At 39.9% G+C, this 23,443-nt stretch overlaps 1 protein-coding gene across 1 annotated transcript in view; it reads right to left on the bottom strand.

The window, feature by feature from the left end:
• The window catches only part of MUC4 (mucin 4, cell surface associated), a 49,736-nt gene extending 30,576 nt beyond the window's left edge, over positions 1 to 19,160 (bottom strand). The window contains exons 1-9 of the mRNA XM_075200893.1: positions 19,042 to 19,160; positions 17,023 to 18,249; positions 16,592 to 16,725; positions 16,339 to 16,503; positions 15,992 to 16,138; positions 15,767 to 15,888; positions 14,831 to 14,913; positions 6,357 to 6,476; positions 647 to 852 (exon numbers count right to left, since the gene is read on the bottom strand). Of these exons, the coding sequence (XP_075056994.1) occupies positions 647 to 852; positions 6,357 to 6,476; positions 14,831 to 14,913; positions 15,767 to 15,888; positions 15,992 to 16,138; positions 16,339 to 16,503; positions 16,592 to 16,725; positions 17,023 to 18,142 (2,097 nt within the window). The 5' untranslated portion in view covers positions 18,143 to 18,249; positions 19,042 to 19,160. The remainder of the gene's footprint in view (positions 1 to 646; positions 853 to 6,356; positions 6,477 to 14,830; positions 14,914 to 15,766; positions 15,889 to 15,991; positions 16,139 to 16,338; positions 16,504 to 16,591; positions 16,726 to 17,022; positions 18,250 to 19,041) is intronic.
• Positions 19,161 to 23,443: the final 4,283 nt, after the last annotated feature.

Here is a 23,443-nt window from a genome sequence, read left to right as displayed (position 1 = left end):
GCTAGGGAACTAGCTCTGTTGGGTGGTTGTTGTTGTCGGGTCACCCCTCTCTGTACGTTCCAAGTGGCAGCATGCAGACAGCTATAAAGAAGAGGCGGCCATTTTCCATAGTGCGTATCATTTTATGGGTTTGTCTCTCTCTTGGTAGGGCCCTTACCCATACCATGGTGAGTAGGGTATTTGGCGGGATTGATTCCTGTCCCAAATATCCATAGTCCCGAGCCCAGGCCTAGAGCAAATAGTGGTGTTGGCAATTGGAGTGAAGGGTCTCTAGTCCTGGCCTTCACCTCGTACACCCCCTTTCCTTCCAACTGTATACCTGACTCCCAGTAATTTGTTTGCTTTTTTCCCTAGACCACGGTGTTGTGAAGAGCGGTTTTGGTGGGTCCGTGTGGTTTCATTTTAGAATAAGGTAGGACATCTATTTGTGTCTGACATTCCCAGCAGGTGTTACATTTGTATGACTTAATAAGTGCAATTGCACAAAAGAGAATGCAAGTGCTCAATAATATATGTTACGCAGTTGTAAATGAACCCCACTTTTAAATTCAAATCTCTATGATACTTTTATAATTACATTTCAATTTAAAATATGCTATTTAACATTAATATATTAGTTTCTCCTTGTCATCCAACTGACACTCACTGTAACATTGGCAGTGCTTGAGTTGTACTGTACAGCAAACGCCTGGAAGTTAGTGGCCATCGCTGTACCCGTCTGCACTGTACGTCCTTGGAGCATGAACGAGATATTCACATCAGAAGCACTGACAAGTATGAAATCTCCAAGTCCATTGAAAGTATAACTGAGTCCATCCAGGGTTGTAATGTGGGGATCTCCAAACATCCATCCTGTGAATAATGACACAATCATCATTATCACAATCATCATTGTTGGAAGGGCATTGTATATATTCAAATAAATAGTAATCAGTTTGAGCCAATCAGAAAGCTGCTAAAGAGAGGAAAGAATCTTAACTACACATGATGATGATGATGATGACCATTAGCTGCATTTTCTAGCCACTTCTGATTGCATTCTTTTGTATTGACTTTTCTAATTAAGTGTACTCGATTCTTTACAGTAGCAGCTATACTATATCAAGTTGTAGATGTCTATTAGCATTATATTTTTTGTCATTCCCATTTTGACTACTACAGGAAAAAGGTTCACATTACATTGTTAAAGGGGAAATATTGATGTGCAGGTGTTTTATTTCATTACATTTTATATGTAAAATGCGCCATTCCATTTTTTTATATAACTGTCAAGACACTATTCTTACTTGTGTATATGACATTTCATTACACTGTGTACAAAAATTGTGTAGTTTAAATGGAATTTAGCATTATTACTAACACTATCAAGCTACATCTCCAAGCTTTCATTAGGCACAATTAAACACACTTGTATGCCTGACGTACAACTGGCACAAAACTACTGTTTTTGAGTTGGATGCATCCAGAGATGCGTTCGACACAACATGAACACATAAGTCAGTTTTTTGGCATATATCTTTTTCTGTGTTCGTTAGATGTGCAAATGTGTCCAACTCTAAAGAAGGTGCTTTGTTCATACACATTGTATTAAACCTCTTCAAAGAGTGAAAGATAAAAGGGGGGTGAATACAGAGACATAACATTTGTTAATACAACTCACATATTTAGAGACACTTCTAGATTTGATTAATCTGTTCAGAAATCCTGTTACTGATTCAAATAAAAAAAAGTTGTTCAAAAAAGTATTGACAGAGTACCGACTACCAATATTTATAAATTGTTAAAAACATTTGACCAATTAATGCAGCTAAAACAGCTATATCATGAACGTGTCTTCTTCCATCACTACGCAACTATTTGAGAAATCTCATCCCTTGCAGCTTCATCTAATATCCTGTCCAATCGCCTCCTGTCTTTTCATAACTGTATTGTGTTTCTTGTATTGTTCCTTAATGCTATGTACTGTTGTGTGGACTTTTTCAAGCCTCCAGGCCTCCAGAAGGCTTGAAAAAGTCCACACAAGAGTGGATGAAACACGTTGCCATCAACCCTACACCTATCTGCAGATTGTTGGATTGCCACTAACGGTACTTTTGTGACTTATCACCTAATAGAGCTTATGGAATAGGAACTCTTTTGTGGAAGGACTGTATCACACTGAACTTTTACAGATGCGCACCTGTCCCGTCTGTTGGAGCCGACACTATCGGTCATGGAAGAGAGCAATCGAGAATCTATCTAAACAAGTGGACCAGCGGGAAAACTAAGTGCGAGTTATCTACGCTAAAGGCTAAAGCTCCTTTTTTGCAGTAAAGGTCCCGAGATATCTCCTGAACTCCGTCTAACTTATCATTTCCATCCACATCTGATTGATATACGGCTCTTATGATTAAGTCACTACTATGATTCTATGTGGGACATTTACCGGACGTGGGGATTAATTTCTACTATCACCAATCCTTCCACCAATACTGCAGTATTGTTTTGTTACATATATTATATTTTATTATTTTGGATATGACTACTGCCAATTTTGTTTTTTATGTGTTATTTTATTAAAGTGAATTTTGTACATATTGCATTGGATATATACTTATGATTTATCAATTGTTATTTATATAAATTGATATACACTTATGTGAGTCCCCTTCCAGCGCTGTATGCTCTTTTTACTCATAAGACAAAACAAAGACAAGTTCTAGCACAGCAACATACTGTCACGAGCCGCGGCGGCTTCAGGCACTGCCGCGACTCGCTTCTTGCTGTACCCCGACGACGCGGCCGTCGCCATGAAGACCGGGACGTCACTTCCGCTGAGTCCCGGACGTTGCCAAGGCAACGGTCGGGACGCTCTGTGCTGCAGCGCCGCGTCCCGGCGTCCAGTACAGCTGGGCGCACGCGCAATTCTAATACTTAGGTTCCAGCTGGGCTGTCTTCCCTCTGATACGAGGGATTATTCTATTGGGCCACATCACATATATAAGGCAGGAAGGAGCAAGCCCTTACTGCCGGTTATAGTTCCTGCTTGCTGCTGACTAGCCTGCTTTGTTCCTGGTTGCTGTAACCTTTTGGATTGATTACTTGTTGCTGACCCTTTGCCTGATTCCTGACTCTGTTTGATTGCCTGTGCCCTTTGACCTTTTTGCCTGGACTTCTACGCTGCTGATTTGCCTGTGACCTCTGACCCCGGTTTGTGTACTGGATATTCTGTCTGCTGCCGGCCTCGACCCTTGCCTGGACCTCACTCTGCTGTTGCTCCTATCCGCCATCGCTGGGTTCTCCCCAGTCAGCGCACAATTCACGACCCTCAGCTGTCTGCGGCCAAGTCTGTCCCCACCACTAGGGGCTCCAGCGAAAAATAACAGACTTCTGAGTAGACTCCAGGTTTTGTGTTGCTGGCTATGGGGGTTCCTAACACATACAGGCAAATTTCAGGCTTTCTCTTACAGAGACTCTGCAGCCTGTCCCCAGGCAGTGAGAGACTGACTGAGCCGCCTTGCAGCCTTTTACCAGCACCACTCCGTTGCAACTCCTGATTACCAGCAGATTTACTGGTAACTTGGAAGACTACTTAACAGGCCTAATGGATGGAGCACGCCCTCTCTCTCCATCCTTTCTGGCTTTTTAACAGGCTTATAGCCCTTTAGCAGTTCACAGACAATACAGTCAAACACATACTTACCTACTTTCTCTATTCTGTTTCCGGGAGATGGGCATGACTGGAGGGCGGGAGGGGGCGGGGCAAATCGCATCATTTTGGCCCCATTCCCTGTGGCGAAAATGCTGTTTTGTTGCGGGGGACGGGGCCAAAATGACGCGATTCACCCCGAATCGCGTCATTTAGTGGTGGCTGCAGCGGGATGCGGGAGATTTGCCAGCTCTCCTGGGAGCCCGGGAGACTGACCCGAATTTCGGGAGTCTCCGTTGGCAAGTATGGTCAAACATTCTCTTGGGGTTTTAAAACAAGTAGGTTAGGAACCTATGTCAAATATAACTGCCATCACATACTAAAGCTGTGACCTTGTCACTATATATATATATATCAAAGGTTCTTGTCATGCATTTGGGCCATAGCCCAGGCCTCCTCAGGGGAAGAGCGTTACTTCCTGATGCAAGCGCCCTTTTTTAACGTGGTTTTGTCACCACCTCATCATTTTTCTCCATCACCTCATCCTTCATCTTTATCGCCACATCTATCCAAATGTCTATCCAGACACAGGGATCTCTCTCAGCGGTCCTGAGTATCACACTCCTATCGCTCTGTCACCCCCGACAACCACCAACCACTCCCAACTGTCACCCCCGGCAACCAACAACCACTCATAACTGTCACCCCCGACCACCACCAACCACTCCCAACTGTCACCCCTGGCATCCACCAACCACTCCCAACTGTCACTTCTCCTTCAAGAAATATATATATATTTTTTTAAAATCTTCATAAACACTTTTAACAATTATCAAATTAAAAACATTTTAGTATACCAAATTTCAGCCCTTTCTGAGCTTTTTTTTTCCACACACACTAAGAATTTAGTAGGTCAGTGTATAACTCCGCCCAGCAGGTGCCGCTGAAGCTTGTTTTTTTTTCCCACACACGCCACTAGGCTTTTATATTATAGATATATATATATATATATATATGTATAATTTCTATTATACTTCTTGTACCTAAATCCTATATACTGTATGTATATGCCTTTTCTACCCTAGCTTTACAGCTATTGACCTGGTTCCCCTGTATTTCCTCCTTATTCTTTTACTGCTTTTCCTATCTTTTTTCTTTATCTTAACTCTTCAGTCCATGTGCCTCTCATATGAGCATTGTCTTCCTTTGTGGCTTTTCCCCAGGGGCGGATTGGGAACTTAAAGTGGCCCTGGAAAAAATTATTGAAGTGGCCTCATGTCGGCGGGACCAAAATAACTGTAGGTGGGGCCAACACAAAAGTAGGCGGGATTTAGAACTACAGGAATTTGGTTGTAGTTTAGGAAAACCTAGATGTGATGACTTTACACACAGTGGGTCATCTCTAAAGCCATGCAGGGCAAATGTATAGTATACTATAGGCAGCCCCCTCTTAGTATAGTATAGTATAGGCAGCCACCCCTTAGTATAGTATAGGACCCCCCTTAGTATAGTATAGTATACTAAGCCCCCCTCACTTACCTTCAGTTGCTCTGAGCAGCGTCTCTTCTCACATCAGGTAGACAGGAAGTGAAGTCAGACTTCCTGTCTGCCGAACAGCACCGTGGGAGCCTAGCAATTGGCTGCCTGTTGCTGCCCACTGAACACCAATATTTTAGATTGCTTTCCTGTACGTGCCTCCCCCCGCTGCATCTAAACGCGCCCCCCAGGAAAATCTGAGGTGGCCTCCAGGTGGCCTCGTTAGGAATCGGCCTACCGGGAAACTTCCCTGTAAGGTCTATGGCCAATCCGCCCCTGCTTTTCCCTGTATGTTCTGTTTTCTTTTGTCTTTCCCAATGTGTCTACCACCTCTCCATATGTCCTCATGCAACCTCTTCATACACAGTTTTCCATGTTGAGGATTATGTATTTTCTATTCCTGCTGATGCTATGAATTTTTGTTTGAAATATTCACAGCACCTTTTTTTAAACATTTTATTGTACAAGTCCAATTCACTAGAAAATGAATCAACATTTATTTTTTCCTCTGTTTAAGCTAAATGCTAATAACATTTACACTTCTTGCAAACTATTTGAACACACCCATCTTTAACTCATAGGAACTGAACAGATATGCCACACCAGCAGTGCAGTTTGTATGCTGTTTAACCTTATTTAATTAATCAGCATGAGATATAAATACTGGCTGCTGTGGTTTATTAAAAATGATGCAAGCAGTTTTTTTTTATCTTTGCTGAAGAATTAACTATTGGTGCAGTTGGTAACTGAATTCATATAAGCTATTCCTGGAGATCCGAAATAAAGTATTGTGTAAAAGTAATAGTCTTATTTATAAAGAGTCTTTTTGTAATAACCAAATTATCCAATTACTACTAAATTATTTACCTTGATATAAAGCCCTCACATCTGCCTTAGTTTAAACTAATTATGTTTCTGCCAGATTAACGGGGCTCATAGGTCTAGATAAGGAAGTGTGATCTACTTCAGTAAGTTAGATTTCATAAAACTGAGTGATAACTTCATGTTTCTTCAGGATATGTCTTCTTCTCTTATTTCTCTTTGTATGAAAATGTAATGTATATTTGTGTGTAATTAAGTTGTAGCAATATATGAACACTCTATTTGGGGAAATGGCCTGGCACTCCTGTTCCATCAGTCTCCTTGTTAATCTGACCTAGCTAGTTAAATGAAGACGCAAAAAATGATTTACCAGGGATTAGAGGTCTGAAATCTCTGCAGTTGATTGAGGGTCTCTTCTGCATGTACATTGCGCAAAACCCGGGATCTTCCACTTGATTGCAACACAAGTCATATGCAACAAGTTCTGGGTCTAGATAAAGATAAGAAATGTCAAATATCCAGAGTACATAGCAATAACACAATAATCCTTTATTTCCACAGTGCCAAGGATCCGATTGTGCGCAATATGTCGGCAGGTCTGGATTAATTTCATATTGTTTCTTGTGGGAAATGGGGGTGAGGGACAGATACAGCTTTCTTGCATATTAATATTGAATTAAATACATTTTCTGTCTTAAAGTCATTATAGAGAGAAAATAAGCAATAACAAAATGAAAAAAACTTTTCTGCTGTCCCCATGAATATGGCTGCTCTAGGCAAGTCGCTATTTTAAAAGATGATAGATGCTATACAGCCCTAGTTAGACCAACAATCAGTCTTCTGTGCTGTCTGTCATATCTTGATGCTGGTTGCAGCTTTTGCATAGGGATCCTACACTTTTTGTACCCCTGTTTTAGCTCTAACTAGCCCAGGCTATGAGCACTGGTACTGATTTCAATGGGGAGGTGGGTTGTTTTTTAAGTTTATTATTATATCTTTACATTTACACATTCTTATAGTAATATTAGATGCACATATATGATATCACATGAATACATACATTGCTATTATGGCCCAAATTTATCCTTTGCGTTGGGCCTCAACATTGTGTTCAACACTAAATCTGTATAATGTATAGTACCAGTTATTTAATAAACCAGTTATTTAATAAACCTAAAGAACTGAAGTTCTCAGTTTCACCTATAGCAGCCCATGTTTCCCGTAGAGCTAGATATGCTCATTATACTCAGATGCTCCCATGTCTTAGTGAAATAGTATAGTTTATGTTTATGAACTGGTGCATACAAAGAATATATTAACGAGGAGTATCCTGAATCAACACAGAGTGAATACCAGGTGACAAATGGTAACTAAATACAAAAGGCAGAAATATCATGCAGAATAGTAGTATGCAGCAAACTGAATAGTGACAGTCACAAACAATCATCAGGGCAGGAAGCAGACAAGGATAATAAATAAACAGGAGAAGGTCAGTTCAGGTGGCAGATAAAAACAGTCAATAAACAAGCAGGGTTAAAATTCCAACCAACAACAAAACAGACATCAAGCACAGTGCGATGCATTGGAATACTTCAGTCTGACTCTATTTCTATTCCAACCTCTGTTTTTATTCTTTAGAATCAAGTACAAAGTGTTATCTTCAAAGATAGCAATTCAATGGATGGAGAAGTATGCCATTTAGCAATCATGACATGTTACAGATTATTTAAAAAAAAATTGCACTATTCTAAAGGCAGGATACTTGCAGGATTCCAAGATGCTAAGACTGCATCAGCCAGGGCATACCAAAGCAACATGAAATCTTTAAAAACTTTATCGCAAATCAGAGTACCACTAGCATAAATCTCGTACAGGTAATGATTTCCTCACATATACTACTATCTATCACTCATATTGAAATGCTCTGGACACTTCAAAACATACTTCCATTCTCTCACTTCTGTGCAGACTTCTAAACACCTTTTTAGCACATTTTAATCTCTCCCCAATCCTCCCAACACCTAACCCTCCGACTACTATCAGTGCACAAAATCTTGCTTCCTACTTAAAGGACAAGACTGATAAGATCCAACTTGAAATGGAATAGCCTACCAATTCTTTCCCATCACTCTCTAACACCCTCTCTTCATTTGAACACGCAAATGAAGATGAAGTATTTATATTTTTCTTATCTTCCTATTCTAACAACTGTCCTCTTGACCACATACCCTCACAAATCTGTAGATCCCTGTCTTCTGTGCTCATCCCACCCCTAACTGAAATCTGTAATCCCTCTCTGGTATCTTTTCATTATTATTCAAGCATGTAGTGATTACTCCTATTCTGAAAAAACTAAATTTGGACAAAAACTCTCTCAAATTACCTCCTCATCTCTCAGTTCCCATGCACTTCCAAGCTTCTCAAGATAGCTGTCTACATTCACCTCACATGCTTTCTTTACTCACGAAACCTACTGAATCCTCTTCAGTCAGGCTTTCGTTCTCAATACTCCACAGAGACTGTATTGACTAAGGTTGTCAACGATTTGATTACAGCTAAGTCTAAGGGCCATTTACTCACTTATAATTCTCCTGGATCTCTCTGCTGCATTTGACACTTTTCACCACTTTCTTCTCGTATAAACAGTACAATACCTAGGTCTTCAAGACATTGTCCTATCCTGGTTCTCATCTTGCCTATCCATTCGCTCTTTCAGTGATAGTTTATCAGTATCCACCTCTGCTCCAATTCCTTTATCTATACCACTTCTCTTGGAAAACCAATAAGCTCATTTGGATGTCAGTAACATCTCTATGCGAATCATACCCAACTGTATCTATCATCTACTGTTCTCTTACCTTCTGTGTTGGATCAAGTTACTGACTGTCTTTCTGCCATTTCATCTGTCATCTTTCTGACTCAAACTTTTAAAAACAGAGTAAATAATATTCCCACTCACCAACAGAAATTACCTACCTGACATTTCTATTTCTGTTGACAACATGACATTAAATCCCACCCCGCAAGCTTGCTGCCTAAGTATTAACCTTGACTCAGAACTAGTCTTTGTTCCCCACATCTACTTTATATCTAAATTATGTTACATACAGTATATCTCAAAAACATTTCAAAAATATGCACATATCACACACTTTCAATACTGTCGTTACTGGTCTTCCTGAATCAGACTCTCACTTCTATAATCTATTTTGCATGCAGTGACTAGATTAATTTTCCTTTCAAATTGTTCTTCATCTGCTGATCCACTCTATCAGTACCTATATTGGTTTCCTGTTTTTCACCAAATCCAATTTTAAATACTTCTACTAACGTACAAGGCCATTAACAAAACAACACCAACATACATCTTACTTGTCTCAAAATATTTCCACACCTTTCTGTAGAACATCTGCATCTCTCATCTGCACTCATTCCCTTCTCCCATTCCTGGTTCCAAGTTTTTTGGGATGCACACACTTTGTGGAAATCCCTCCCTCACACAATAAGACTTTCCTCTAGTCCTGAATCCTTCAAGTGCTCTCTGAAAACCCACCTCTTCAGGCAAGTGTATAAAATTCCCCAACCTCTCTCTTAAGGTTAATAAGGTTACCTTATTAACTCTCTTTACAGAGTTCACACAAGGCAACAATTCCTTCACCAACATTGCTGTGTAACTGGATCATATAGTCCACTAAGCACTTTTTACCTTTGAAATCTGACTGGACCAGTATGAAATAAGTAGCACTTAATCTAATGTATCAAACTCCCATTGTCCAGTAGATTGTAAGCTTGCAGACAGGGCCCTCTTACCTCTCTGCCTACCTGTATTACCAACTATTGTTTTATTACTGTGTTTGTTTCCAATTGTAAAGTGCTACAGAATTTGCTGGAGCCATAAAAATAAATGATGATGATGATTTATTAATTTAGTGCTACTTACCATTTCTTGATGATGAGAAAATCCATGTTTTTTCCTGGTAACCTTCCAGGAATTGATTCTTGTTGTAATACACACATCTCACACCAGCATTATACAAATTGGGAGCTGTGCTGCGAAGCACTTTGGTACTGCTGGTCTGACCTGTAAGTCAAAAGTAGTAAGAGGAAAAAATTAATGCAAATGTAAATTTTTATAATATCATATTGTGAAAGCGAATCTTTTGCTGTTTATTCAGAACTCGTATGAATAATGTGGCATTTCTCCATGAGGATAATTAGTAGTGCTTTGTTTACCACTTTGTGAATGGTGCATAGGCGCATAAATATCAACCACAATCTTTGAACTGCAATACAGAACTAACACACCCTTTTAAAATCAATATAGTAACATAACCAAAAAGGAAATAAAACATAACTTAACAGTTAGTGAAAAGAATGAAAAAAATATTATATATCTCTGTACCTGCATTTGTTTTCCTCAACCGAAAATCAGAGATTCCCTGCCTGTATAAACAGGGACAAGACAATAAATTGATATTCCATGATGAGGGCTCAGGCTGAGAGTTAAACCAGTTGAGACATTTCGCACGACTGTTATCCAGAGCTGCACTATTCAGTGAATATATCCATAGACCTCGCAAATCTGAAACGGAAGAGAAAAACTAAAAAATCTCCGCCATAAAGTGTTTCCGGAATGGTCGCGAGACACTTTGCAGTCAATTGATTCACCCTTAATAGTGAAACTAACTCCCCAAGTAAAACAAAAATTTACTTTGATGTTTTGCAGCAGACAGTGAGCTTCAGAACTATTCTGAAGTTACTCACAGCACACTAGCAAATTTTTGTAACACCTGTCCAAAACTTTTCTATATATCACTTATGTATTATAAATTACACTTAAAAAATAGAAAATCAGTATTTCTATTTCAAGAAATTTGTTCTCAACATGAACAGCATAACACCAACCTCTCACTCAAGCAATGACTTAGATTGAAAAAGTGATTCAGGTTATTGTAAAAGAACACTTATCACATTTATAGGATGATTATTATTATTATTATTATTATTTTAGACATCTTTTAGTGTAAGTGTGTTGTTGTTTATTTCACAGATGTAGGATTTCTATTTACTTTTTACTGTTGTCTATATTTTCTGCTTTTGGCTGTATTCAGCAATATCAGCTAAATTGTCAGATTTGATAATTACATCCCACTGATTTGTCCAGAAGAGAGAGAAATGGGAGTAAATATGGCAGGACTGAAATAGGGTCATGCGTATGATGTCAGACAAAGACATTCCCTACTTCCATTTTATTCAAATTACACTAGTGGAGTTTTGTCTAAGCAGTTACATTACATACAGAGAGTTATATATGTGTAATAGCTGGTTGAATGTTATTAAAACATTATGTCATACAGCAGAGTCTATGGAAGTTGTCAGGGACGGTTAGTGTAACTTTAAAGACTTGGAGGACTACATTTATTCCATAGGCCACAAGTGATCCACATGGTTATGGAGTCAAACATTTTGAATCTGCTGATAGGAGGAGCTGGGCGGATTAGGTATTCCTTACTTAATGGAAGCTAAATGCCCTTGTACTCGCTGAGGGCCTTATGTAAGTTTACTCTAAGTACATTACTTAGTACAATACATTAGTACATTAACATTTCAGTAAGATACACTAAAGCACATCACAAGTGAGTCTATGTTACGCTTGCAATACGGGATGAAAAATAAATGAAAACAAGGGGGACCCTCCCTCCCCCCAAAAGTAAAACCACATCTAAAGCTGCCAGACTAAGCTGATATTGGCAAAATCGGCAGTATTTGAATAAAAGGAATGGTTTTAAATTTACACTAGTCAGATCTAGGCCAAGGCCCCCAATGACTGCAGGAATGGATCACTGGGGTTTAACTTAGCTTAGGCGCACGCCTCATAGCAGTGGTTGTGGCCTAAAAGTGAGACATCCGTGTCACACAGGAGGTGTAGCTGAGCGGCATGGGTGTGAAAGAGCATAGAGCATAGTGCCGAGATAGCAGATTACAAGGGGACAGATGTCTATAAAGTCAGAGCAAAGACCCTAAAGAGAAGTGGGGTCGCTGCCAAAACAATGTGGTTTCATCAGGGCCTGATTAAGGGTTCTGGCCGCCCTAGGCTAATACGGCCGCAGCGCCCCCCCCTCCTCCGAATATATAGGTGTATAGGAACACTCCTGAATATGAATGTTCAGGTGTATTCTCCAGCATTCAAATTTAGACAGATTGTGCCATTGTCTCTTACCTGTCCTTGCTCTTCTCTCTTGCAACTTTGTTATCCTCTCGCTGGCTTCTGGAAAGTTGGCGTCCTTTTTTGAAAATGCAAAAATGTATTATAATGCAAACCCTGAATGATTAGGCCCTTTAGTTAAAACAAAACACTCCATTATGGCCAGCTAAAAGTACCCCATTGGACAGGCATATATAAGCAATATCTGAATATTTGTTGTCAATCAAATACAAACCTCTACCAGCCCCATCTCACTAATATTTAGTATTCTAGTGATTGCTGAGACCACCCATGTGACCACCAAACAATCATGAGATTCTGCCCCCCAAAGCTGCTCTATTTTTTAAATACCCCCTGCAGCCATTTTCCTCAACCACAACCCCCCCATAGCCATTTTCCTTAACCCCTGCTGCAGCCATTTTCTTTACCTCCCACCCTGCATCCATCCCCCTTGCAGCTATTTTCCTTACCTCCACTCTGCTAGCTAGCTATCCCCCCCCCCGTCACATCAAAACTCCCCCAGTCACATATATCAGCCCCCCTCCTCTGCCCACCTTCATACATATCAACCTCTCTACCTCCCTATAGATTTTCATGGCAGCCCCCCCTCCCACCCTATAGATTTGTATGACAGTCCCCCTCTCCCTCCCTATACATATGCATGACAGTCCCCCCTCTCCCTCCCTATAGATATGCAGGGTAGTCCCCCCCCTCCCTATAGATATGCAGGGTAGTTCCCCCCCTCTCTATAGATATGCAGTGTAGTTCCCCCCTCCCTATAGATATGCAGGGTAGTTCCCCCCCTCCCTATAGATATGCAGGATAGTTCCCCCCCCTTCCTATAGAGATGCAGGGCAGTTCCCCCTCCCTATAGATATGCAGGGCAGTTCTCCCCCTCCCTATAGATATGCAGGGCAGTTCCCCGCCTCCTTATAGATATGCAGGGCAGTTCCCCCCCCCTCCCTATAGATATGCAGGGCAGTTCCCCCCCTCCCTATAGATATGCAGGGCAGTCCCCCCCTCCCTATAGATATGCAGGGCAGTTCCCCCCCTCCCTATAGATATGCAGGGCAGTTCCCCCCCCCTCCCTATAGATATGCAGGGCAGTTCCCCCCCCCTCTCTATAGATATGCAGGGCAGTTCCCCCCCCCTCCCTATAGATATGCAGGGCAGTTCCCCCCCCTCCCTATAGATATGCAGGGCAGTTCCCCCCCCATATAGATATGCAGGGCAGTTATCCCCCCTCCCTATAGATATGCAGGGCAGTTCCCCCCCCTCCCTATAGATATGCAGGGCAGTTCCCCCCTTCACTTACCTGTAGTTGTGCCAGCGTCGCTCCTCTCCTCAGATCAGCAGATAGGAAGTGAAGACGTCCTGCTTCCTGTCTGCTGCACAGCAACAGGCAGCCTGGCGATTGGCTGTGTGTTGCTAACCACTGACCACCAATGCTTTTGATCGTCGAGCCCTCCACCCCCCCGCAGCGACCCCCCCTGCGGCGACCCCCAGCGGCGACCCCCCCCCCCCCCTCCCCCACCCCGAAAAAAAAAATGAATGAAGAAAAAAAAATAAAATTTTTTTTTAAAAAAAATACCCACAGTGCCGCGCCCCCCGGGAACAGCGCCCCAGGCTGCAGCCTGGTCAGCCTAGTGGTTGATCAGGCCCTGGGTTTCATACAAAGATGTGAAGGAGCCGCCAAGCCCAGGGAGGGGGAGAGCCCCATAAGAAGGAGGAGCCCCACAGGAGGGGAAGTTCACAAAGAGAATGGAGGATCTCTGCATGTCACAGCATGCCTGCACTAAAGAATATAAGAGAAGAGATCCTATTTAGAGGGAATTGCTGCATGTGAGTGTGACCCAAGAGAGGCTAAGAGACAAATATAAGAGGTGCCACAGCCCAAGTCATAATACCCCATAGAGGAGGCATGAGTTATGGCTGAAAGCTGCACTAGGGAAGGGTGTCAGAGCGTAAGTGGAATCAAGCAAATGTGTATGATATCATCCATGCAGAGGAGTGATGAACAGCACAATAGTGAACACAGCGTGTGTCAGAGCTACACTGGATAAAGGAGATGTTTTACAAGTGCAAGGAGTGAAATTACAGGGAGCCTGTATGTATTGAAAGCAGGCGCAGACAGCCTAATGGTATTCAATGCAGGAAGAGCATGAGACATGTGAGTGTGTGGAACTACTATGCCCAGGATGACCTGTATGTACTGTAATGTGATGTGTATACCAATGCAATTATATTGTTTGTGAAGCAAGTAACTTAAGACTTGACTTGCTGAAAGAGCTGAGGATATACATACTGACATCTGGGTGCTATGCAATTGACTTACTTTATCTAGAACTGTGATTTTACTATAATTGTAATCGTATTGGCTACTCATGCGACTGAATAGTTTAATTTGAGACTGTAATTACACTGGCAGCCTAAGGGTTTGTGCAGGAGGAGTGAAAAGATGTGAACTGTCTTATTACATCTTGAGACATGTTTAAGATGTGCGCTGGAGGAGCATGTTTAGCTCATATTCATATTGACCCTTTAAGAGCTGTGGTGCATACATACAGTATATATTTTATACACGTACATCTATTTGATTTCCACACCTCTTTCTTTCACATCAACTCATTATTTCATACCTGAATTGCTTCCTATGTAGTTGTTTGGCTGGTATATATTTACAGACATATTATCATTTTTGAAGAACTGGTCGCTGTTCCCACTAAACACAGAAAATAAACATAATTAGATATTATATCTATTATTTTGCCCGGTAATCAAGATCTTGATTAAATATATAAAACTGTAAATATGAATATCAACACCCCAGCATGTGCATACTCTTTATAGAATTCATTACAGTCTATGAGCTAGACTAGCAATGGTTACACTTCACAACTTGATCTCCTATCATACTAAGTCAACAAGCAGCACTGATTACATAAAAATACCTCCAATCATTAAATATTGGCATAAACAACATAATGATTTAAAAGTCACATTCCCAAACTAAACTACAATAATTCAAGACTAAACTATATTGGAAATATAATTTACGACAATGTGAAGTACATTTACCATACAGTAACCAAAACCACTGTGCCATAATCATTTCACTTTAGGTGACATGACAACATGCAGCAAAAAATAATTAACAGTCTGCACTCTCCCAGAGAGTGCGAAATTGCAATAGGTTAATAATTTGTGTGGTAGAGTACTGAGGGTTAATTGTTTGTTCATAAATATTGTGTGTTGTATTGTTTAATGCTCTGCTCTGAAAATTCCCACCAATTTTCCTACTGCGTTTATCTGAGTACAATTAATTTATTGCTAAGAATTAATTCAACACAGGTTCTTGCAATAGGGATGATTGGTAGAAGAGCATTTTGTACCTAATGGAAAAGTCTGTGAATGGTCTGTAATAAATGCATTTCTTTATTTTAAAAGTAGACATGCATTGAGCCATATGTGTTGCAGCGTTTACTTACTGCTGCTCCAGAATTAACTTACAAAGACAGATAGATAGATAGTTTTAAATGAACAGTAAATAGGAAAGAGCAACAATCTATTCTTACCTGCAGTAACCAATCAGTGGTTTGGTGAAACCTTCAGCCCAGTTCATGCTGCCATCTTTATACAGCATCAGAACATATGAAACAAATCCATCAGTGGTCAGCACAGCCTGGTATGTGTTGGTCTATACATATTAACAAGAATAGAATATCATTGAACAAATCATTATGTCAGATCAAGACTTAGTTATGGTTCAAGAATTAGTTACATGTATTTGATCTACAGACCTGGTTATCATTATCCTTTGCTGGATATGCAGGAATGTTCTCCCAGGTAATTTTCAGTGTCCACTGAGCAGTGTATGAAGGGTTCATATGCTTTCTGATCAGGTCCTCAACTCTTTTAATGACAGTATTGTTTCTTTGGTCGTATATCTGACAGGTTTTAATTATTAGTAATTAATCATTATATTTCAAACTATGTTTATGTACAGCATTATACATTCAGTAGGTGTAGTTTCTGACATAGTAGAGGGTGTGGCAGGATACATGTACCATATAGACACCTTAGTCTTTACTGTGCATCATTTCCATTAAGACAAATTACTGGTAAAAAAAAAAAGTAATGAAATTACCTGGTAGTATGTAATACCCATGTTTTTAGATAAATCTGCATCACTCCAAAACACAGCGATTGTGGCCACATTATATTTTGCACTGAATCCTTTGGCAGGAGGATAGGTGTAAGAGAGGATATTATTTCTTGATAGTGGGAAGATGATTTGGCCATTGTCTGTGTACTGCAAATAAAACCCACAATTCAGACTGTTATTTTTTTCATGGTCATAGACACAGGTGGAAATCTGTATCTCTGAAATCAGTACTCACATATACAAAGCTCCTTAACTGGTTTCCAAAGGGAAATCCCATCACTGGTTGGAACAATGGTGAGGTAAAATCTATTGTTCTTTGGACATAGGTCATATCACCATAACTTTTACCATAGTCAAAAAGTTGAACAGCTAGAGGGAAATACAGCTGGGGTTACATGGGTGCACATAAAATAGTATAGTAAATACACCAAAAATTATGTGCACATTCTAAAAGTATATCAATATTCATGTGTATATTTTTCCTGTAGGAAAAGATGGGTAAGGTAACATCCCAGAACAAGGCCATGCAATATAAAAACAATCCTTTTAAGAATTTTTTTTGTAGAATTTTAGTCTTCTAGATTTAACTTTATGATAAATTGTAGAAATCCGTTACTTCTTAAAAATGCACAATACCTCCATCTGTCTATGTTTCATTGTGCTTACCTCCATTGATGCTTCCACTTGTGCTGGACAGTGTGGTTGCTGTAGTTGATGTAGTTGTTGATGTTGTAGTTGATGTAGTTGTTGATGTGCTTGTAAAAGGAATTGCACTAGTTCTAAAGGAGCTGGTAGTTTGGTTTCCATATACTGTACTTGTGTTTGAAATGGTAGTATTTATACTAGATATGAAACTGCTTGTGTTTGTCACAGGCACTGGAGTTATGATGGTAGTCTGATTATCAGATACTGTGGGACTTGTACTCGGAATTGTTGCACTTATACCTGGAGTGACACTGCTGTTGTTTGTGATAGGCCATTGAGAGGTATTGGTTGTGTGAATATCAGATAATGTTGGGCTTGTGTCTTGAATTGTTGCATTTATAAATGGAGCGACACTGCTGGAGATTGTGACAGGCACTGGAGTGGTATTGTTGGTCTGAATATCAGATACTGTTGGACTTGTGTTTTGAATTGTTGCATTTATAAATGGAGCCACACTGCTGGAGTTTGTGACAGGCACTGGAGTGGTATTGTTGGTCTGATTATCAGATACTATTAGACTTGTGTCTTGAATTGTTGCATTTACGTTAAGAGTTATGTTGCTGGTATCTGTGACAGGACCTGGAGTAATAATTGTGGTCTGGTTTTTAGTTATTGTTGTATCAGGGCTCTGAACTGTTGCATTTATACCAGAAGCGGTAGTACTTATGTTTGTAATAGACATTGGCGTGTTTATGGTGCTATGATTAACAGATACGGTTGGATTTGTTGCATTTAGATCAAGAGTGACACTGCTGAGGCTTGTATTAGGCACTGGAGTAGTGATGATGGACTGGATTTCAGATGCTGTTTGATTTGTACTCCGATTCATTGCATTTATATCAGAAGTGACAATGCTGGTGTTTGTGACATACACTGGAGTAGATTTTTTAGTCTGGTTTTCAGGTATTGTTGTGTTTGTGCTTTGAATTGTTGGATTTACACTAGATGGGACATTGCTGGTACTTGTCAAAGGTCCAAGAGTGGTGACATCAGTATAGTTCTCTGGTACTATTGGAATTGCAGTTGTATTTGAAATAGATGTGACGGTACTGGTATTGGTAAACGGCACGGTACTGGTCATAGAAGACTCACTGATACTTAGTGGAGTTGTATTAAGTAATGTTGTTACAGTGTTTGTTGTTCCATTGCTAGGTAAAGTTATAGTTGGAACTCCAGTTGTGGCATTTCCTGGTAAAACAAGAAAAAGTTATTGATATATGTATATACATATATATGATCTGTAAGAACAGTATTTACAATTATTATTATTTATTTATTTTTCTTTATAATTAATTATTCTGATTAAAATAACTAAATTATTATTATGATTGAACTTCCTCTCTCACCACTCCACATCTGCTGCACCACTTTGCAAATTTGTACAATGGCTCCCTGTGTCCTCCAGAATCAAATTCAAATTACTCACCCTTACCTACAAATCCCTCAACAACACTACCCCTGCATACATATCAAATCTCATATCAAAATACTCTCCCTCCTGCCCTCTTAGATCTACCTCTGACCAGCACCTTGTCTCGTCTCTGGTAACCACCTCTCACTCCGATCTACAAGACTGATCTCATGCTGCTACCCACTTACGGAATTCCATACCACGCCCCTTCAAATCTTTAGATGCTCTTTAAAGAGCCATCTATTTTTTAGAGCTTACCTTATCAACTGTGCCAATCTTTACTCTGAGCCACACTCGCTCCTCTTCCTTCAAACGTGCCCTTTTCCACTTAAAATGTAAGCTCTCTAATGAGTAGGGCTCTCCCTACCCTTTGTTTGCATGTCTGCATTTACTTTGTCTACCTAGTATATCCCTGTTTTATGTGTCTCCTGTTTTCCCTACAGTACGGCACTGCAGAGCATTGTGACACCTTACAAATCTAAGATAATAATTAAAATTTGACAATCATTTAATCTTATGATTGTTCCCTGGTGTGAAGTGTGCAGGATATCAAGGTATATTGTACTCACCAATACACTGACGCTTGCCATCACCTTCATATCCAGGGATACATTCACATGAGTAGTTTCCAGGTAAGTTAGTGCAATTTGCATTTACGGCGCATGGAAAGGTAGTATTGGCACATTCATCAACATCTGCATGGGATGACAAAGCACAGATATCACTTATTGCTCACTTGTTATACAGTCGCAATTTGTTAGCTGTACATTTGTCTCTTTATGTTTAAATAATAATTGTAATAATGTTTTTCTTTATATTAAGAACATTTTAAAGACAGGTTGAAATAAAATAAGCTTTTTATTATTATTTGTTTATATAGTGCCACCATATTAGGCAGCTCTGTACATAGAATATTTTTGCTATGCACATCAGTCTTTGCTTAATTGCAGCTTATCGTCAAATTTCTCTACCACATTAATCACTTGGGTGTGTGTATGTTTTTGGACTAAGGGAAAAAAACCAAGCACACTGACAAAACCCATGCAAGCAGTGAGAACTTTCAAACTACACACAGATAGTGCCCTAGTGAGAATCGTACCCAGTGCTATAAAGCAGCAATGCTAACCACTGTGCTAACCAAAATACTCAGGAAGTAGATGTTACACAACTCATACTTTGGCTGAGGAATTGATCTAACTGGGACATTTTTGTCACTATAGATTTATATGAACACAAAAAAGTATGTAACAAGAATATAACTCTACAAATGTGACATAGGACACCGTCCTGACTTATGTATAAGGGAGGCTCAAACAAGCAGATTTTTTTCAGACATGCAAAATTAAATGAGAGAACACAATCCTGTAAAGGATGGAACAAAACACCTGCACAGAGAACTTCCCAAAAGGGGAATGGAAGCTGTATCTGTGTATGTGTATAACAAATATACACATTTGTTAAAGAAAATATGCACTGTGCAGACCTTTGTTACTGTCATGTTTTCTATGCAGTATGACCGAAAATAACATTTCAAGAGATAAACATGAATGTATGTGTGATAATGATAACTTATGGGCAACACTGTTCACAAACTAAGCAATTTTGTCTGGCAATCTGGCAAGTTTAACCAAGGTGCCCAGACGTAACGTAATATGTGGTTCACAAACAACCATGTAATGCTGATCAATATCTGACTGGGATCAACAACATTTTAGTTGGGAAAGCAGGGAAAAGCATTTATTTTCACCATATATTTGCAACACAGTCTGAATTACAATCCAGAACACACCCTGTACAACATGTTGGAATATACACTCAAACTATGAATGTCAGTACCGTCACACTTGGAGCTGTTCAGTTCATTCACTTTGTAGCCATCCTTACAACTGCAGATGTGCCCACCAAGAAAATTGGTACACATGTGTTCACAATGTGTTGTGTTTAAGCGGCACTCATCAACAACTAGAAAAAAATATATACAGTCTTATCATTACAATTCTTAAATTGTAAATGCGTCATGTACACTAAAACTGTTGTATATAATTAAGTACTGTAGGTATATTGATAATTGTTATATAGAAAGGGAAGCATGTGAAATCTCTGACATGTTACTAAAACTGATATTGCTATTTCAGCTGAGAATTTTATTTCTTAGATATAGGGAGATGACTTTCTCAAAGAATTCTATGGAAATTTCCTGCTTTAATTTCCATAGTATTACTATATAGTATTTTACTTAGAATGGGCAAAGTGTGACTTACCTGTACAGTTCACACCATCCCCAGTGTAGTTTGCCATGCACTGACACTGGAATGAGCCAGCCACATTGGAGCAGACAGCTTGTACAGAGCAGTTGTTAAGTTCCCGAGATGCACACTCATCAATATCTGTCAAATATTCAAAATTTAGAGATAGGTAATAGGTAAATCATGGTTATTTTATATATATATATATATATATATATATATTACAATATAACTGGAATTTTTCAGCTGCGTGGAGAGGGGTTTGTGCTGTTTGCCCCCTCAGACTCCCAGACATTTCAGGTGAGTGGTCCCTGTCTTTATGTTTGTTTGCCCTCGTGAGCCTTGTGCTTTTACGTTGTAGGGCGTTTCTGGTTGGCGGTTTCTGGTATGGGTAAAGACCTTGAATACAGAAAGATGTTGAGGAATCCCTCCAAGGACAATTGGTACAAGACTTCAAGGATAATTGATACACCTCCATGTGTAGTCCTTTTGTTGATAACCAGTGGTTGCATCGTGATTAGGTAAGATCTGTGTGCGTGTAGTCATTTCTACAGGCATTATATTACCTCTTAGGCCACTGCTCCAATGAGCACCCCCACTCCATCAAGACCCCTGTAACAACAGGTCTGGTCCTTACTGTAACTCTGCAGTCCTAATACTTTCACGTTGCCCCAACATGTCCCTTCACAGAGGTCTGGTCCATCCAAGCAAGCTGCACCATTTCAAGTCTACAACACGCTGCTTAATGCCCAGCACTCCACTACATAAGTTTCCTATCTTCCTATATTTTATCCTACTTTTTCTATGCCTGGGCTCTCTAAGAACTGCCAGCCTTCACACCATCATGGACTTTATGTTTAGTACCCTTAACATACTTTTACACCACTATGTACCACTCTTGCGCTCATTGCTCTCCATACCCCAAACTAAACTTTCCCACTTGATACTACCGTCTCTCTACCTCCCTTCTAGAATGCAAGTTTTCTCTGGCAGAAAGAGCTTACATGTCTGTCCTGCATCCATCTAGTGTCTGTCGCCAACCGTTTACCTCTTATATCCTTTGTCATGTCTGATGCTGAATTTTTCTGTATGAATTGCAATTTGTTCTGTTAATTGCATCCATGCAGTTATAATTCTCATCTAGTACTGTTGTTGTTGCTGCTGTTGCTGCTGCTAATACTTTTGCATCTGTTATACTTAAGATCAATTTAGTGCCATCAAGTTACACTTCAGTAGAGAGGTTTATTTCAAGGTGCACCTTGAGCAGTGCAATAAAAAAAACTTTTAGACACACAAAAGGACACATATAATATATGCCATCTCAGTCAGTGGCAAGGGGTTGGACTTGAAGTGAATTTTACACTTTTGTACAGCATATATTGAGAGGGCACGGAGAGTAAGGTTGTACCCTAATGTCTATTGTGTACTGGACGGACCTTCCAAGCGCATCAGTGTAAAATCAAGCTGTAAAATCAAGGTGTTTTGCGCCGTCAATTGCATTTCATCAATGACATTACACATACTCACCAACTTTTTACTCTTTCCCACAAGTACAGTACTGTACAATATTATGTGTGTTTCCTTTGTGTAATTTCTTTCCAGAATCCAGAAGTCAGGCCACCATTAAAGGTAGACTTTTGTTATCTGCATCCTTTGCATTGGTGCCTTTGTGACTGTGGGTTTTGAGCTAGGGTAGTATAGCATGATAGTTGCAGCATCTGATTACATAGTAATGTTGTTAGAATCAGGGCACTGCTTTGTTGTTGCTGTAGTTAGTTCTAGTGTGAGAGGCACATTTAAGAGGGCAGATAACTCTGTTGGTGGGTTGTGTTGTGTCTCCCCTGTTTCCTAGGCACCAGTTTGGAGGTTGCAGAAGACTATTAAAAGGAGGCGTGTAGCACTGGGTACTATTTTTCAGTTGCATCACTTTCTTGGTTGGGCCCTCAACCGTACAATGGTGAGTAGGGTATTTGGGATTCTTCCCTGTCCTGAATATCTGTAATCTTGTGCCCAGGCCCAGAACAAAATGAGGTTCTGACAATCTAGGTAGCGTTAAGTGTTTCTACTCCCTGCAGTCGCCTCGGACACCCCCTTTCCTTCCATTCACTATCCCTACCCTTCAGTAACATGTCTGGTTTCGTCCCTAGACAAAGGTGCTGAGTGGTCCGTACAACAAAGTTAGATCATGGAACTCTTTGTGAGGAGTGTACAGTTCGTCCTATAGTCATTCCTCAGTGTCGGGTAAGTACCTGGGATGCCAAGGGATGGGATTTACAGGCAGTGTTGTCCTTTCTTTCCCCAAGCATCCGTTACACACTTACAAGGCTTGGTTATGTCACTATAGACAACATTCAGTACATACCTATGCAGCTTTCATTGACTTGTTGGTAACCTGGCTGACACACACATTTAAAGCTGCCTTCTGTGTTTATGCATCGTCTCTCTGTACCTGTACAGTACTTTGAAGAGCTGCATTCATCAATATCTGTGACATAATACAAACAGATAGTCTTTTATTATTTTTTATAAAATTAAAAAGCAATTAAAATAGATGTGCCCTGTAATAAGACACTACCAGCTGAAAACATACAATTCTGAATGTTGTCTTTTATGACAGTCAGACACAGTATGAAAATCTTTTGAACTCTTACACTGGCTTATCACTACACCAAGGCAGAACAGTGCATCATTAGGTCCAATAGCAAAATTTGAGTATGGGGAGAAG

This window comes from Mixophyes fleayi, chromosome 3 (genome assembly GCF_038048845.1).
Source record: "Mixophyes fleayi isolate aMixFle1 chromosome 3, aMixFle1.hap1, whole genome shotgun sequence".
Lineage (NCBI taxonomy): Eukaryota > Metazoa > Chordata > Amphibia > Anura > Limnodynastidae > Mixophyes > Mixophyes fleayi.
Note: the sequence above shows the minus strand (reverse complement) of the source record. Positions and strands in the feature narration are given on the sequence as shown.